This window comes from Nuphar pumila, chromosome 16 (assembly GCF_984573655.1).
Source record: "Nuphar pumila chromosome 16, dmNupPumi1.hap1.1, whole genome shotgun sequence".
NCBI classification, from domain to species: domain Eukaryota; kingdom Viridiplantae; phylum Streptophyta; class Magnoliopsida; order Nymphaeales; family Nymphaeaceae; genus Nuphar; species Nuphar pumila.
In genome coordinates, this window is record NC_143264.1 from 16,063,717 (window position 1) to 16,080,820 (window position 17,104).

General features: G+C 38.2%; 1 protein-coding gene across 2 annotated transcripts in view; it reads left to right on the forward strand.

Annotated features, from left to right (window-relative positions):
- LOC149813020 (fumarylacetoacetase) overlaps positions 1-16,535 on the forward strand; it is a 112,734-nt gene extending 96,199 nt beyond the window's left edge. Inside the window, exons 12-14 of one of the 2 annotated variants that reach the window (XM_089992219.1) lie at positions 15,470-15,566; positions 15,682-15,810; positions 16,255-16,535. In XM_089992219.1, coding sequence (XP_089848345.1) covers positions 15,470-15,566; positions 15,682-15,810; positions 16,255-16,317 — 289 coding nt within the window. In that variant the 3' untranslated portion in view covers positions 16,318-16,535. The remainder of the gene's footprint in view (positions 1-15,469; positions 15,567-15,681; positions 15,811-16,254) is intronic. The other variant, XR_016428360.1, reaches the window with a different exon arrangement.
- Positions 16,536-17,104: the final 569 nt, after the last annotated feature.

Sequence of the window (17,104 nt, forward strand, 5' to 3'; positions counted from 1 at the left end):
ATATTCATCCAAGGGCGTGAAGTTGATCCTGGAAGGCGTGTCTGCAGAGATCGACCTTCGAACTCCAGGTTACGGTGATTCTGCCTTTTCTCCTAGCTTCCCGTTAACTCCCTCTTTTCTAATCATTCTTGCCTCTCGTTAACTCCCTCTTTTCTAATCATTTGTTCTCCTTTCTAATCATTTCTTTCTCTTCTTAGATCTCGACAGATCTAAATTTAATCTCGGATCTGCGTCTTCTATTTCTCGGTTTCAACCATTTTTACTCTCTTAGATCTGATCGTCCCATGAGATTTCCCTTATTGTTGGTTTTTTTTTTTTTTGAAATCTGATCCCTTCATCAGATCCATATTCTCTTCTCAGCACAAACTTTTTTTTATCTGTGACATTTCAAAACAAATCTATATCCTCTTCTGGAATTGATAGCTAGTCTGATAGAAATTTGTGCACATCAGAATTATTCCTGTGCAGTTCTTTAACCCCAACACAAAAAAGGGGGGGAGGGGGGTTAGCAGATCAACTTTAAATCTTTATTGGACGTACCTTTTGACGTCTGCGCAATATTTTTTGTTTGACGTCTGAACAATTATTCCTCCAAAAAAATAAATAAAAATAAAGTATAAACTTGATGGATTTATTGAGTGTCACAAGGTGAGACTCGTAGTCAAGGGCTTTATACAAGCATACAGAGAAGACTATGAAGAAACCTTTAGCCTCGTGGTCAAGATGGGAACCATTCGATTAATCTTGTCTTTGTCAGTCAATTATGGATGGCCGGCCCCTCAGTCAACTAGATGTCGAAATTGCCTTTCTCCACGGGAGTCTGAAAGAAGAGGTGTATATGGAGCAGCCCCCCGGTTATGTAGAAAACAGTCCCAGCACACATGTTTGTTAAATTATGTAAATCAAACTTGTAATTTCGTATATATATTTTATATATATAAGGTAATACATATACATATATATAATATATGTATATGTATTTACCTATTATATATATAATATATATATATATTCTTATCTTTAGTCTTAGGGGTAGTTTAGGCATTTTACACATATTCTTTTTCGAGAATATGTTTTGTATTTTCCTTTTTTCTTTTTTCTTTTTTCTTTATTTCTTTATTTCTTTTCTTTTAATTAAATGCATTGTACTCACCTTGGGAGGGGCCCAACACACTAGTCGTTGGACCCCTCCAACGGTCACAAATCCGTTGGAGGGGCTCCAACAACTATGTGGAGCCCCTTCCAAGGTCTCCTAATGCCCTATAAATTGGGGCACTCCCTCTTGTATTCTCTAAAGGGTGTTGGGGATTATTGCCCAACCTTTTTATTGTTTATGAATCTTATGAGTGCATTTGCACATTTGTGATTTCGTATTTTGTGCTTTTGTGCACAAGTGTTCTTGGTGTGTGTATTTTCATACATTTATATCGTTCCATCGATTATAGTATCTTGCTTAAGATACTTTTACATGGTATCAAAGCCTCGTTGAAGAAGAAGAATTGCGATTTTTCCTCGTTTGAGTATCTTGAAAAGCATGTCTTCAAGCTTTTTGAGATTGAAGTGGATCATCTTCTTTGGGCAATATTTTAGAAGCCTCTTTTATCAAGAAAGACGTGGAAAATACTTGAGGTACGTATTATTTCTTGTCTTCTTTCCTCTCTAATGGGCGAAAAAGACTCTCATTTCTCTCTTGGGTTTAAGCTTAATGGCTCAAACTATCATATTTGGGCCGGTAATATGGAAGCCCATATTAAAGGAAAGGGGCTTTGGGGTTACATTCATGGATCAATACCGGAACCGAAACCCAAAATCACCATTATTGAAGAAGGATATATTAAGATCCTTGAAGGGGATGAGAGACAAAAGGCTCTTGAAGAATATTCTAAAAAGCATGATGATTGGGAAATGAAGAACTTCAAGATCTTATCTTGGATTTTTTCATCCGTTGAGACCAAGATAAACGCCAATATCATCAAATTTAAAAAAGCTTCCGAAGCTTGGTTGTATCTTGAGAAAATGTACACTTCAAGAGATTTATCTCACAAGTACTTTCTCCAAAAGAGGGCTTTAACCCTCCAACAAAATGATATGACCATTCGGGAGTACTTTGCCGAATTATCCTCTATTTGGGACGAGCTTGCCATCCTTGAACCAAAATGGAGTGGAGAAGCTATCGAATTAAGGCACAAACAACTTGAGGAAGACCGATTCTTCAATTTTCTAAACGGTCTTAGACCCGAATTTGAACAAGTTCGGTCCTCTATTCTCTCTGCTTTTACATCTCCCTCCCTTGAAGATGTTATCACCAAACTAAGTGGTGAAGAAACTCGTATGGGGATTAGCAAGAATAATCCTACCATTCTTGTTACCTCTTCCACTCAAGAAGATGGTGAATTGGTTAATGTCGTGTCAAGACCGGGGAATAACGTGAAGACCTATAGACCTCCTCATTTCAAGAACCAAGGAGGAAATGATCGGTATGACAAAAGGGACTATAGCAAGTTGACTTGCCACTTTTGTAAAGAACCAGGACATATCAAACCTATATGTCCTAAATGGAAGAAATTAATTGCAACGACTATGGCATCCCAAGCAGAAGAACGACCTTCATCAAATGAGTCTCTTTCTCTTCAACAAATCGTAGAAGCTTTGCAACCTCTTCTCAAGGGAGGCATTTCCGGAGCCACTATGTCATCTTCTTCCCCCGGTAAGACTTCTTGGCTTTTAGATTCCGGGGCATCCTTTCACATGACCCCAAGTACCTGCTCTTTTTCAAATTTTTCTAAAAATTCTCTTCCATCCTTTGTCTCAACCGCGGATGGAACACCTCTTGAGATTAAAGGAATAGGCAATTTTGAAAGACAAGATTTTTTTGTTCCAAAAATTCGTCTTATCCCAAAACTTAATTTAAATCTTCTTTCCGTCTCCCAACTCTCGGACCATGGTTGCGATATAAAGTTTTCTTCTAATAAATGTTGGATACAGGATCGTCAGTCCGGGAGATTGATTGGGGAAGGCTCTAGAAGAAGAGACCTCTACTACGTTGATTTTCTTCAAGTTCCCAAGAGCCAATTTTGTAATGTTGTTCAAAACAAAGATATTCATGTATGGCATAAGAGATTGGGTCATCCCAATATTGTTAAAATCTCCTATTTGCCTTTTATTAAACATCTTTGTAAAAATGATTTTATATGTAATGAATGTATTCTTGGGAAAATGAAGTGTTTGCCTTTTTCTCAAAGATCCATGTTTACGACAAAACCTTTTGAAATTGTCCATTCTGATGTATGGGGTCCGGCTCCTGTGATGTCAAAAGGAGGATTTTCATACTATGTGATTTTTGTGGATGACTACACTAGGTTTTGTTTGATTTATTTTCTTAAACACAAACATGAAGTTTTTTCAACCTTTAAAAGTTTTCATATGATGATTTTAAATCAATTCAATGGATCCCTAAAAATCCTTAGGTCTGACTCTGGAGGAGAATACCTCTCAAATGAATTCAAAAGCTATCTTGAAAAATTTGGTATTCTTCACCAAAAATCTTGCCCGAAAACCCCCCAACAAAATGGGTTAGCCGAACGAAAGCATAGGCACATCATTGAAACGACTAGGACTTTACTCATTTCACAAAACATTCCAAAGAATCTCTGGGCTGAGGCAGCCCTTACCTCTGTCTATCTGATAAACAGACTTCCATCGAAAAACTTAGGCAAAATTTCTCCCTTTATAAAATTATATGAGAAGGAACCTGATTATAACAGGTTAAGGGTCTTTGGATGTAAATGCTTTGTTCTCACTGATAAGAATGACAAACTTTCTCCTAAGGCCATTTCTTGTGCCTTTCTTGGCTATTCTGAAACCCAAAAGGGTTTTCGTTGTTATGATGTCAAAAGTGATAAACTATATGTTTTTAGAAATGTGAGTTTTTTGGAAAATCTTAGTGGATTCGAACGTTGTGAATCTCATAATGCGAATGTGGACTATTTTCTATTTGATTTACTGAATAAAGACGATGATTCTAGTGATGATGAGTCAAATCAAGGTAACTTAAATGATTTTGAAACTGAGGAAAACATTCCCTTGCTCCCTTCATCACATCAACATATTGATGAAAGGTTACCTAGAGACCCTATCACCTATACTCATAGAGATCGAAACAACTTTAGAAGTGCTCTTGAAAGATATGATGATACTGGTCCAAGTGCTTCTCAGAGCGAAGTAATCCCTCGTAGAACCGAAAGAAGTAGAAAGACTCCTTCTAGGTTCATTTCCTATGACTCTTTTTCACCTAAATATAGGGTCTGTCTTAGTGCCATTCATTCTTATATAGAACCTAGAAATTTTGAAGAAGCTCAAAAGTGCCCTGAATGGATTAATGCAATGGACAATGAACTTGAAGCTCTGAGAAAAGCTAAAACGTGGGAGTTTCAAAATCTTTCTAAAGGTAAGAAAACAATAGGGTGCAGATGGGTTTTCAAAGTAAAAACTAAAAGTGACAGATCTCTTGAAAGATATAAAGCTCGATTAGTTGCAAAAAGATATAGTCAAGAGTATGGTATGTTAAAATGTACACTCAAAATCAATATTGTAAGTATAAATATATATACTTATATACATAGAGATACGTATACATATATTATATGTATACGTATCTCTATATACAAGTATATATATTTATACATTTTTATCCTTTTTTTACTCGAAAGGGTATTTTTGTCATTTTACATTTTGCGCATATTCCATTTGGAATATGCTGTAATTTTTCCATTATTTTTGTAATTCTTTTAATTTTTATTTTTTCTTTTTTGCACTCTCAAAAAGTGCATTGGGGGTCTCCCCAATAGAGTCGTTGGGGAGCCCCCAACGGTCATAATTGTGACCGTTGGGAGCTCCCCAACGACTCCTTTGGGGAGCCCCCTCTTGCCTCCTTCCTTCTTGTATAAATAGGGGTGTTCCCCCTTTGTATTTTTCCAAGCTTGAGAGTCTCAAGCATTTGCTTTTTATAAAGTACATGCATTATTGCATGTTTATTATTTATACGCTTTTTGCGTATTTTGTTCAAGTGTTGTGAGAGTGCTTTTGTGCACTTCTTTTTCAAAGTATTTGTGCGTATATGCGTATTGTCTCTTCGTAGACAATTTCACATGGTATCAGAGCTCGATTGGTGATCAAGGATCGTGGGATTCTTCTTTTTTCAAGTGCCTCGAAAACCGTGCCTTCGGATTCTTAGAAGTAGAAGTGGTGGATCTCGCTTCTCAAATATTTTAGAAGGATCTTGTGCAAGCTAGAAGTTGAAGCATTGTGTTGGTACGCCCCCCCCTCTCCTTTTCTTTTCTCCATAATGGGTGAAAAAGAGTCTCACTTCGCGCTTGGCTTCAAGTTGAATGGGACCAACTACCATATTTGGGCCGGAAAACATGGAGGCTCACATAAAAGGTAAAGGATTATGGGGTTATGTGCAAGGTTCAATTCCGGAACCGGAACCCAAAATAACCATGATGGACGGAAATGAAATCAAGATTCTTGAGGGAGAAGAAAGGATCAAAGCTCTTGAAGAATACTCCAAGAAGCACGACGAATGGGAGATGAAGAACTTCAAGATTTTTTCTTGGTTCTTCGCATCCGTCGAAACAAAGATTAATGCCAACATTATCAAGTTCAAGAAAGCATCGGAAGCTTGGCATTATCTCGAAAAAATGTATACATCAAGAGATCTTTCCCATAAGTATTACCTTCAAAAGAAGGCTCTCTCCCTTACTCAAGGTGAAATGTCCATTAGAGAATATTATGCCGACCTCTCCTCCATTTGGGATGAGCTTTTCATGCTTGAACCAAAATGGAGTGGAGAGGCAATTGAACTCCGCCATAAGCAACTTGAAGAAGATCGGTTCTTCAATTTTTTGAATGGGTTAAGACCGGAATTTGAGCAAATAAGGTCATCACTTCTATCCTCATTTACCCCTCCATCTCTTGAAGATGTTCTCACCAAATTAAGTGGTGAGGAAACTCGTATGAGTTTATGTAAACAAGGACCAAATGTTCTTGTGGTTCCTTGTAATCATGAAGAAAACAATGAGGTTAATGCCGTATCAAGACCCGGAAATAATGTAAAGACCTATCGTCCTCCTCATTTTAAATTCCAAAATCAAGGAGGAGATGGTGGACAAAGAGGAAAGAGGGACTATAGCAAGACTATTTGTCACTTTTGTAAGGAACCGGGGCATATCAAGCCCGTATGTCCTAAATGGAAAAAACTTCTAGCTATGGCCACCACCGGTGTACCACAAAAGGAAGAGGCCTCATCAAGTGGGTCACTCTCGTTGAATCAAATTGTGGAGGCTCTTCAACCTCTTCTCAAAGGAGCTACATCCGGCGCCGCCGTGTCTACCTCTTCCATTCCAGGTAAAGTCTCTTGGCTTTTGGACTCAGGTGCATCTTTTCATATGTCCTCAAACATGTTTTCACTTTCCGATTTTTCAAAACATGCTTCTCCATCTTTTGTTTCCACTGCGGATGGAACCGCTCTTGAAATTAAAGGAATAGGTAATTTTGAAACTCAAGATTTTTTCATTCCAAAAATTAGATTTATACCTAAACTTAACTTAAACCTTCTCTCTGTTTCTCAACTCTCGGACCATGGCTGCGATATTAAATTTTCATATGACAAATGCTTAATACAGGATCGCCGGTCCGGGAAATTGACTGGGGAAGGCTTTAGAAAAGGAGACTTATACTATATGGAATCTCTCCAAGTTCCAAAATCTTTTTGTAATGTTGCCCGGATCAAAGATATAAACATATGGCACAAAAGACTTGGTCATCCTAATGTCACCAAGTTATCTTATCTACATTTTGCAAAGGATCTATGTAAAAGTTCTTTTTCCTGTAATGATTGTATTCTCGGAAAAATGCAAAGTTTACCTTTTGAGCAAAGAACTATGTTCTCATCTAAAACCTTCGAAATTGTTCATTCCGATGTTTGGGGACCTGCACCTGTTGTCTCAAAAGGAGGCTTCTCTTACTATGTTATCTTTGTGGATGATTTCTCCAGGTATTCATGGATATATTTCCTAAAACACAAACATGAAGTTTTTACATGTTTTAAAACCTTCCACTCAATGATTAAGAATCAATTCAATAGTAATATAAAGATTTTTAGAAGTGATTCTGGAGGAGAATATCTATCCAACCAATTTAAAACATATCTTGAGGATCACGGAATTATTCACCAAAGGTCTTGTCCTAAAACCCCTCAACAGAATGGTTTGGCCGAAAGAAAACATAGGCACATCATTGAGACCACTAGGACCCTGCTTATTTCTCAAAACATTCCTAAAAACTTTTGGGCTGAAGCAGCCCTCGCTGCTGTTTATCTGATAAATCGCTTACCCTCTAGGATATTAGGAAAAATATCCCCTTTTGAGATATTATATAAACTTGAACCTGATTATAATAGGTTACGTGTTTTTGGGTGTAAATGTTTTATACTTACGGATAAAAACGACAAGCTCTCTCCCAAAGCTATCCCCTGCCCCTTTCTTGGGTATTCCGAAACTCAAAAAGGGTTTCGTTGCTATGATCTTCGAGATGATAAGTTATATGTTTCTAGAAATGTAACGTTTTTAGAAAATGAGAGTGGTTTTGAAAAAAATGTTTCTCAACAAGAAAATTTTGATTACTCATTTCTTTTTTATTTATTGGCTAGTAACGATGATGTATCTAGTGATGATGATGTATCATCAAACCACGATGAGGATGGTAATGTTGAAGAACATAACCCTCTCAATGATCAAGAAATAGGATTTCAAGTGATCCGATAACCTACTCCCGTAGAAACCAAGACACCTTTAGAAGTGCCATTGACCAATATAGTGAGCTTGCTCCTACTCTCGATCACCGAAGATCTAAGAGAAATAGGAGACCGCCAACTCGGTTTGTCTCTTTTGATTCTTTTTCACCCCGGTATAGGGCTTGTCTTAGTGCCATTCATTCTTATTTTGAGCCAAGGAATTTTGAAGAAGCTAAAAAATGTATAGAATGGCAAGAAGCCATGCAGAATGAACTTAGTGCTCTAAAAAGGGCTGAAACTTGGGATTTCCAAACTCTACCCATGGGAAAGAAAACTATAGGTTGTCGATGGGTTTTTAAAGTTAAAACTAAAAGCGACGGATCCCTCGAAAGGTATAAAGCTCGCTTAGTTGCTAAAGGGTATGGGCAAGAGTATGGAATTGATTATGAAGAAACTTTTGCTCCTGTAGCCCGAATGGTTACAGTTAGATGTCTCATTACTATTGCATCTATTAAAAATTGGAACATCTTTCAAATGGATGTGAAAAATGCTTTTTTAAATGGTGATCTTAACGAAGAAGTATATATGGATGCCCCACCAGGCATGAAGATTCCTGAAAATAAAGTTCTTCGTCTTCGAAAGGCTCTTTATGGATTGAAACAGGCTCCCAAAGCCTGGTATGATAGATTTACCAGTGTAATGTTGGAAAATGGTTTCTTCTCATGCTATACTGACACTGCTCTATTTACTAAGAAATCTAAAGCAGGGATTGTAATATTATTGCTCTATGTTGATGATATGTTAATTACAGGTGATGATGTTCAAGGAGTCAAGGGTATTAAGTCCGTCTTGACTTCAAAATTTGAGATGTCAGACTTGGGTTTTCTGACATATTTTCTTGGAATTGAGGTTGCTTATTTGCAACGTGGTTATTTTTTATCTCAGTCTAAACTTGCTTGTGAGATTATTGACAGATCCGGGATTTCTGATGACAAAGTATGCGAAACTCCTGAAGTTGTGGGAGCAAAAATGAAAATTGACGATGGTGTTCCTTTAACCGATCCTACCCCTTACAGGCAGCTGGTAGGTTCGTTAATGTATCTTAGTATTACTAGACCTGACTTATCACATGCTATACACATCGCCAGTCAGTTTCAGCACGCTCCCACAACCGTTCATATGAGTGTTGTTCTTCGCATCGTCAGATACTTGAAGGGCACAATAAATAAGGGAGTATTTCTATCTTCTTCTTCTGATTTAAAATTACTTGCTTATACTGACTCAGATTGGGGAGGTGACCCTAGTAACCGTCACTCCACCACTGGTTTTTGTGTTTTCTTAGGTGAATCTTTGATTTCATGGTGGTGTAAAAAGCAACAGAAAGTCTCTTTGTCATCCACTGAAGCCGAATACAGAGCCATGGCATCCACTACCATGGAAATTGTATGGATTCGACAACTTTTGGAAGATATGGGAGTACCTATCCGAGAACCAACAAAGCTGTGCTGTGACAATAAAAGTGCAATCTATATTGCCAAAAATCACACCTTTCACGAGCGAACAAAGCATATAGAGATGGACTGCCATTATGTCAGAGAAGAATACTTGAAGAAGGTCATTGATCTACCATACGTGACGTCTGAGTATCAACTTGCGGACTTCTTCACAAAAGCTCTTTGTTCGCCTAGATTTCATTTCCTTCTGGACAAACTTGCGGTTATCACACCGTAAGTTTGAGGGGGGGTGTTAAAATGTACACTCAAAATCAATATTGTAAGTATAAATATATATACTTATATACATAGAGATACGTATACATATATTATATGTATACGTATCTCTATATACAAGTATATATATTTATACATTTTTATCCTTTTTTTTACCCGAAAGGGTATTTTTGTCATTTTACATTTTGCGCATATTCCATTTGGAATATGCTGTAATTTTTCCATTATTTTTGTAATTCTTTTAATTTTTATTTTTTATTTTTTGCACTCTCAAAAAGTGCATTGGGGGTCTCCCCAATAGAGTCATTGGGGAGCCCCCAACGGTCACAATTGTGACCGTTGGGAGCTCCCCAACGACTCCTTTGGGGAGCCCCCTCTTGCCTCCTTCCTTCTTGTATAAATAGGGGTGTTCCCCCTTTGTATTTTTCCAAGCTTGAGAGTCTCAAGCATTTGCTTTTTATAAAGTACATGCATTATTGCATGTTTATTATTTATACGCTTTTTGCGTATTTTGTTCAAGTGTTGTGAGAGTGCTTTTGTGCACTTCTTTTTCAAAGTATTTGTGCGTATATGTGTATTGTCTCTTCGTAGACAATTTCACATGGTATTGACTATGAAGAAACTTTTGTTCCTGTAGCTCGTATGGTCATTGTCCGATGTCTTATAACCGTTGCTTCTATCAACAAGTGGAACATCTATCAAATAGATGTTAAAAATGCCTTTTTAAATGGTGATTTAAATGAAGAAGTTTATATGGATGCTCCACCTGGAATGGAGACTCCCAAGGGGAAAGTGCTTCGTCTTCAAAAGGCACTTTATGGTCTAAAACAAGCCCCCAAGGCCTGGTATGATAGGTTTAACTATGTGATGATAGAAAATGGTTTTGTTTCTTGCTTTACTGGCACTGCTCTATTTGTTAGAAAATCCAATGCAGGGATTGTGATTCTATTATTATATGTTGATGACATGCTCATCACTGGGAGTGATTCTAACGGGGTTAAGAGTATAAAATCTATCTTGAAAGATAAATTTGAAATGTCTGATTTGAGTTTTCTAACTTATTTTTTAAGGATTGAAGTAGCATACTCTCCTATAGGATATTTTCTATCTTAAACTAAGCTTGCTTCTGAGATCATTGACAGGTCAGGTATTACAGATGAGAAGCTTTGCGAAACTCCTACAGTAGTAGGAGCAAAAATGAAAATTGATGATGGGGTTCCTCTTTCGGACTCTACACCCTAGAGACAGCTTGTAGGATCATTGATGTATCTGAGTATTACCAGACCAGATATATCCCATGCAGTCCATACTGCAAGTCAGTTTCAGCATGCGCCTACATCAGTTCACATGAGTGCCATCTTGCGAGTCGTAAGATACATAAAGGGTACTCTAAATAAGGGAGTCTTTCCGTCTTCTTCATCCGATTTAAAATTAATTGCTTATACTGACCCTGATTGGGGAGGTGGCCCAAATAACCGTCACTCCACCACCGGTTTTTGTGTATTCTTAGGAGACTCTAATTTCGTGGAGATGCAAGAAGCCACAAAAGGTGTCACTTTCCTCAACTGAAGCTGAATATCGTGCTATGGCAACTACTACCATGGAGATTGTTTGGATCCATCAACTGCTAGAAGACATGGGAATCACAATAGAAGGGCCCACCAAGCTGTGTTGCGACAACAAGAGTGCAATCTACATTGCAAAAAATCACACCTTTCATGAGCGGACTAAACACATCGAAATAGACTGTCACTATGTTCGTGAAGGATATCTCAGAGGAGTCATTGATCTCCCTTATGTCACGTCCGAATATCAGTTGGCAGATTTCTTTACTAAAGCCTTGTGCGCTCCGCGGTTCAACTTCCTTTTTGGCAAACTATCGGTCATCTTGCCCTAAGTTTGAGGGGGGGTGTTAAATTATGTAAATCAAACTTGTAATTTCGTATATATATTTTTTATATATAAGGTAATACATATACATATATAATATATATATATATATATATATATATATATATATATATATATTCCTATCTTTAGTCTTAGGGGTAGTTTAGGCATTTTACACATTCTTTTTTGAGAATATGTTTTGTATTTTCCTTTTTTCTTTTTTCTTTATTTCTTTTCTTTTAATTAAATGCATTGTACTCACCTTGGGAGGGGCCCAACACACTAGTCGTTGGACCCCTCCAACGGTCACATTTGTGACCGTTGGAGGGGCTCCAACGACTATGTGGAGCCCTTTCCAAGGTCTCCTAATGCCCTATAAATTGGGGCACTCCCTCTTGTATTCTCTAAAGGGTGTTGGGGATTATTGCCCAACCTTTTTATTGTTTATGAATCTTATGAGTGCATTTGCACATTTGTGATTTCGTGTTTTGTGCACAAGTCTTCTTGGTGTGTGTATTTTCATACATTTATATCGTTCCATCGATTATAGTATCTTGCTTAAGATACTTTTACAATGTTTACAAACTACAAAGGTCCATTTATGGGTTAAAGCAGGCCTCCCACTCATGGTTTCATAGTTTCTCCCTTGAAATTCAAAGGCATGGATTCATTCGATCTCACTTGGACCATTCTCTATTTATCTTCTGAGATCCTCAGGTAACCACTCTCCTCCTTATATACGTGGATGACATTATCATTATTGGGAACTCGACTGATCACAATGAAATCACAAAAGTTTTACTGAGTCAGAAGTTTAAGATGAAAGATTTGGGCAATTTGTTGTATTTCTTGGTTTTTGAAGTCGATAGGCAAGATGAATGTCTCGCATTGACGCAGCATAAGTATATTGTGGATCTGTTAGAGAAGGCAGGAATGCAAGATTGTAAACCTCTTTCCACTCCTAGTGTGCTTAATCATAAGCTTGGCTCTCAGGATGGAGAAACATATGGAGATCCCACACAATATCGTAGTCTTGTTGGTATGCTCCAATATCTCACCTTTACTAGACCAGACATTGTGTATGCAGTCAATCAAGTCTCGCAGTTTATGCACGCCCCACGCACAGAGCATATGAATGCAGTCAAGCATATTCTTCGATACTTAAAAGGGACCCTTGGAGATGGTCTAGTTTATCATCAAACTAAAGCTAAAAATGCACGACACCGACTAGATGTGTATACAGATGCAGATTGGGCTGGAGACCCAGATGACAGGCACTCGGTATCAGGCTATTGCGTTTTTATTGATGAGAATCTCATAGCCTGGAGCAACAAGAAACAGCGTGTCGTTGCACGATCCAGCACTGAGACTGAATATCGGTCTATGGCAGCAACCACTGCAGAGGCCACATGGTTAAGGCATCTTCTCACTGAATTAGGCGATAATGTTTTGCCCACTACTCTCTTCTGTGACAACAAAAGTGCTATACAAATAGCTTTTAATCCTGTCTATCATAGTCGCACAAAGCATATTGAGATCGATCAACACTTCATTCGGCAGAAAATTGAAGACAAAGAGGTTGAACCAGCTTATGTCCCAACAACAGATCAAGTCGCTGATTTGTTTACTAAGGGTCTCACAAGTATAAAATTTTGGTTCTTAAAGAACAAGTTGTCCATGGTGCAGCACCATGCACAACTTGAGGGAGGGTATTGAGACTAGTGTTATTCGGGTACGGATCTGGGATTCGTATACGGGTCTGGGACCCCGATTCATACTTGTAGATATTTTCCCTGATGTTGTCTATTGTATTTGAGTCTGATGTTATATTCCAGACCCGACCCACATTGTATTCTTAATATATTAGGGCACGATGGTGAGTCGTAAAAAGATAATCATCAATTGACGCCCCTTTTACATCGTCTCATCTTCTTCCTCTGCACGCACACAATCTGGTGTGATTTCTCTCAGGGACATGATCATTGGTGGCACCTAGGGCAGCGTGCAGCAGGGCCGCTTCTTAGTTGTGGACACGGTCATAGTGCCTGCAGGGAGGGACGTGTCCGACTAGAAGACACGGCCAGAGAAGAGAGAGGAGCAAGGGGGGGGTGTTGGCGTGGGTGGATCCCAGGGAGGGATCCGGCCAAGGCAAGGGAAACAGTAGAAAAGACAAGGAAAGCGAGGGCGCTCACCATGCGGGCACTGGTAACGAGGTGGGACGTGACAGCGGAGGCCCAGTTGGAAGGGAAAGCAATTTGTCCCGATGAACCGGCGATGGAGAAAGGTGAATGATTGGGGAAGGGAGAGAAATTTGTCCCTTAGAGGCAAACCAGAAATCAAATCAAAGATCGAACTCTTAAGAGAAATTTCTCTTAAAAATTCATTGAAAAATACTGAAGTAAAGACCAGTATTTATAGAGTAGCTAAAGCAAAGTCCTATGATAAATGAGATTCTATGCTAAATGGGATTCCTAGAGGGCATCCCACCAGAGTACCAATCCTGGAGGAATCCCAGGGTTGTTAGAGTCCCAATCCTAGAAGGATCCTAGGCTGGGCGAGATTTTCAAGATGGGTCCTGGAGCTGGGCAGTAATTATTGGATGGATCGTGAGTTGGATTCGTGGCAAGGGCGGTTCCTGGTGAGGGTCTGTAACATAATTCATATATAATCTGTTTGATTGTTTCTGAGTTATATTTTTGGTTGATTGTTTCTGAGTTATGTTTCTGGTTAACTGTTTCTGAGTTATATAATTTATATTTCTGGTTGACTGTTTCTGAGTTATATAACTTATATTTCTGGTTGACTGTTTTTGAGTTATATTTTTGGTTGGTTGTTTCTGAGTTATATAACTTATATTTATAACAGAAATCATATATTTTAGTAAATTAGGAAAAATATAATTACATTTTCGCTTCCCTTTCGATTCCTATTCACGTCCCACTCGAATTCTAGATTTCTTCCTTCCCCCTTCGAATCTTGATTCACTTTCTAGGTTGCTTCCGGTTTGCTTCTCTTCTCGCTTCCGAGACGATTCTCAGTTTGCTTCTAAGTTGTCTCGCACTCCTCGCTTCTTGCTTCTCGCTCCCGCTTCCTCGACCGAGAACTCTTGTTTAAGCATTTTTCATATTTAGATGTGTTTTTAGCTCAAAAACAAAATCAACGGTTCATATTGTACCAAAAACTGGATTAACTAAAAATCAAGATTTCCCTCAATGACCACATAGATGTGTTCAATGTTTGTTTACTAAGGATCAGACCTTGAATTGTACTTTCTCAACGTAAAAGTATGATTGTTTTGAGCTATGAAATTTTGGTACATTGTCAGCATTTGTTTTTTTAAGCCTTTAAAAAATCTACTTACATGTGACGTTTTAGATCCAATCCATATGGTCTGATTTACAAAAGAATCTAAAGAAAAATATGAAAAGAAGGTGAGTGCTACTCAATAGTTACATGTGACGTTTTATATCCAATCCATATGGTCTGATTTACAAAAGAATCTAAAGAAAAATATGAAAAGAAGGCGAGTTCTACTCAATAGTTCTGTGTGTTCATTTGTAACAAATACAAACCCACCCACCCACCCTATATATATATATATATATATGTGTGTGTGTGTGTGTGTGTGTGTGTGTGTGGAGAGAGAGAGAGAGAGAGAGAATCTTGGATGGTTTTTGTCAAAATCTTGGTCAACCTGGTGTGGTGCTGGCCTGGGTTGACTGAGCTTAGTCCTTATGTTGACCAACTGGGCTCTTAAACCTCGTTTTCAAATGCTTTTTACTGCTGTACAACTCAAGAAAATGTATTGCTTGCATCATAACTTGTGGTCTTTGAGTTGATTTTTCACTCTAATTTTGATAAAGGTGAAAATGCAAATACTATTGCAGTAATAAGTTTTTCCTGCCACTACTGAACAGAAATATTTGTCACATAATTTTTAGTAGGCCTTCTTGTTCCTTTTGGGTGGTTCTCCGGCTTCAGAGTTGTATTTTTGTGACCAGGCTTTTTACCACTTAATAGCTTCGTTAATCCTATTTTTGTGCATCTGTTGAACTAGATACTGGACAGTCTCTCAACAGCTTGCACACCACACGATCAATGGATGCAACTTAAATCCTGGTGATTTGCTAGGAACTGGGACTATAAGTGGACCTGTATGTTCTAAGTATTCTGGATATCCATATTGATCAATGCATTGAACAACTTAGATGACTATTCTAGATTCCATTTTATGTGTAAAGGATTTTGATAATTTGGTTTTGCTACCAGGATCCAGAATCTTTCGGTTGTTTAATGGAACTAACCTGGAATGGCCAAAAGCCAGTAACTCTTCAAAATGGCTTGATTAGGAGATTTTTGGAAGATGGAGATGAAGTCATTATTACAGGATATTGTCAGGTAATTCACTTGAAATCTTTCACTGAGTTTGCAGTTATTATTTAGTATTTGATCATTTGTTTAGTATCTTGTGGTAAGTTGAAGTAGAATCCTTGCTCACAAGACAACATCAAACTGTTCTGTTTGTAGTAATTTTGTTGTTTAATGAATTTGAAGATCAGATAACAACTAGTATTTGTTTTGTCCTGAAGCTGTTGGATTCATATCCAAGTTCCAAAATTATGAGCTTGGATACCAGTGTCGCTGACTGCATTATTTGTTCACGTTGTAATTCCCTTCTTAGGCATGCTCTTTGCCAATTGATCATTGTTTTGACAAGTCTCATCTTTATTCATGTGGTAGCTATCTCCTTGAAAAGTACGTGTGCAACTTTGGGAGTTCATTGCATCATGAAGAGCTTGTAACGTTCTCTTTTGAAGTAATGTACTGTTTTTCTTGATGCAGGGTGATGGCTATAAAGTAGGCTTTGGAGAATGTTCTGGGAGGGTTCTACCATCACCAAAATGAGAATAATCTCAAATTTTTATTAGCGCACTGCTGGTTTCTGATGCTTTGATCAAGCTTATGTACGTACCGTCTTATCATGTGCATGAAAGGTTTCTGATGCTTTGGTCAAGCTTATGTACCATCTGTCATGTGCATGAAATCCTTACTCGGACTATTCCTGAATTCCAATGCCAAATACTTTATACTTCAATATAAGTGATTGCTGAAAATTTGAGGTCATTGTGTTGGTTGATTTCACCATTTGTGGCCTGCATGTGCTACACGTTCAAACCTGAACTGGAATGCTGCATGGTGTAAAATCCAGACCTAGTTACATAATCATTTAAAACATACGTAGAAACGGAGTCTAAAGAATCCATATCATTTTCCATAAATTTCTGTCTTCTATACTTTAGCTGAGGCTGCTGACCAGATGCTACAGAAGGTGCCTCTATATCTGGTTGGCCCGACACTGGGCTGGCTCAGCGAGTTTACCTGGCTTCAGCTTGTGCAGGTGGAAGGTCGTGTAAACTAGTTAATCCTGCAAGAGTTTCCACTTTGCAGGCATTTTACAACATTTCATGGGCCATGCATCCTCAGACATGCTACTTATGTCATGGATAGAATCTATGACAAGCTGTTTGGGGCTTCAAAAGTTAAGAGTTGAGCATTAATCTTCCATTTTCTGCTGCTACTTTGAACTTCCACAGAGTGCCATTCTCGTCAAACTTGTCACGGCATTTTAGGTCTTGCCCATTATCTAATCCGCCTACTCTGGATTAAACCTGAGTTACAAGTTCCGCTGATA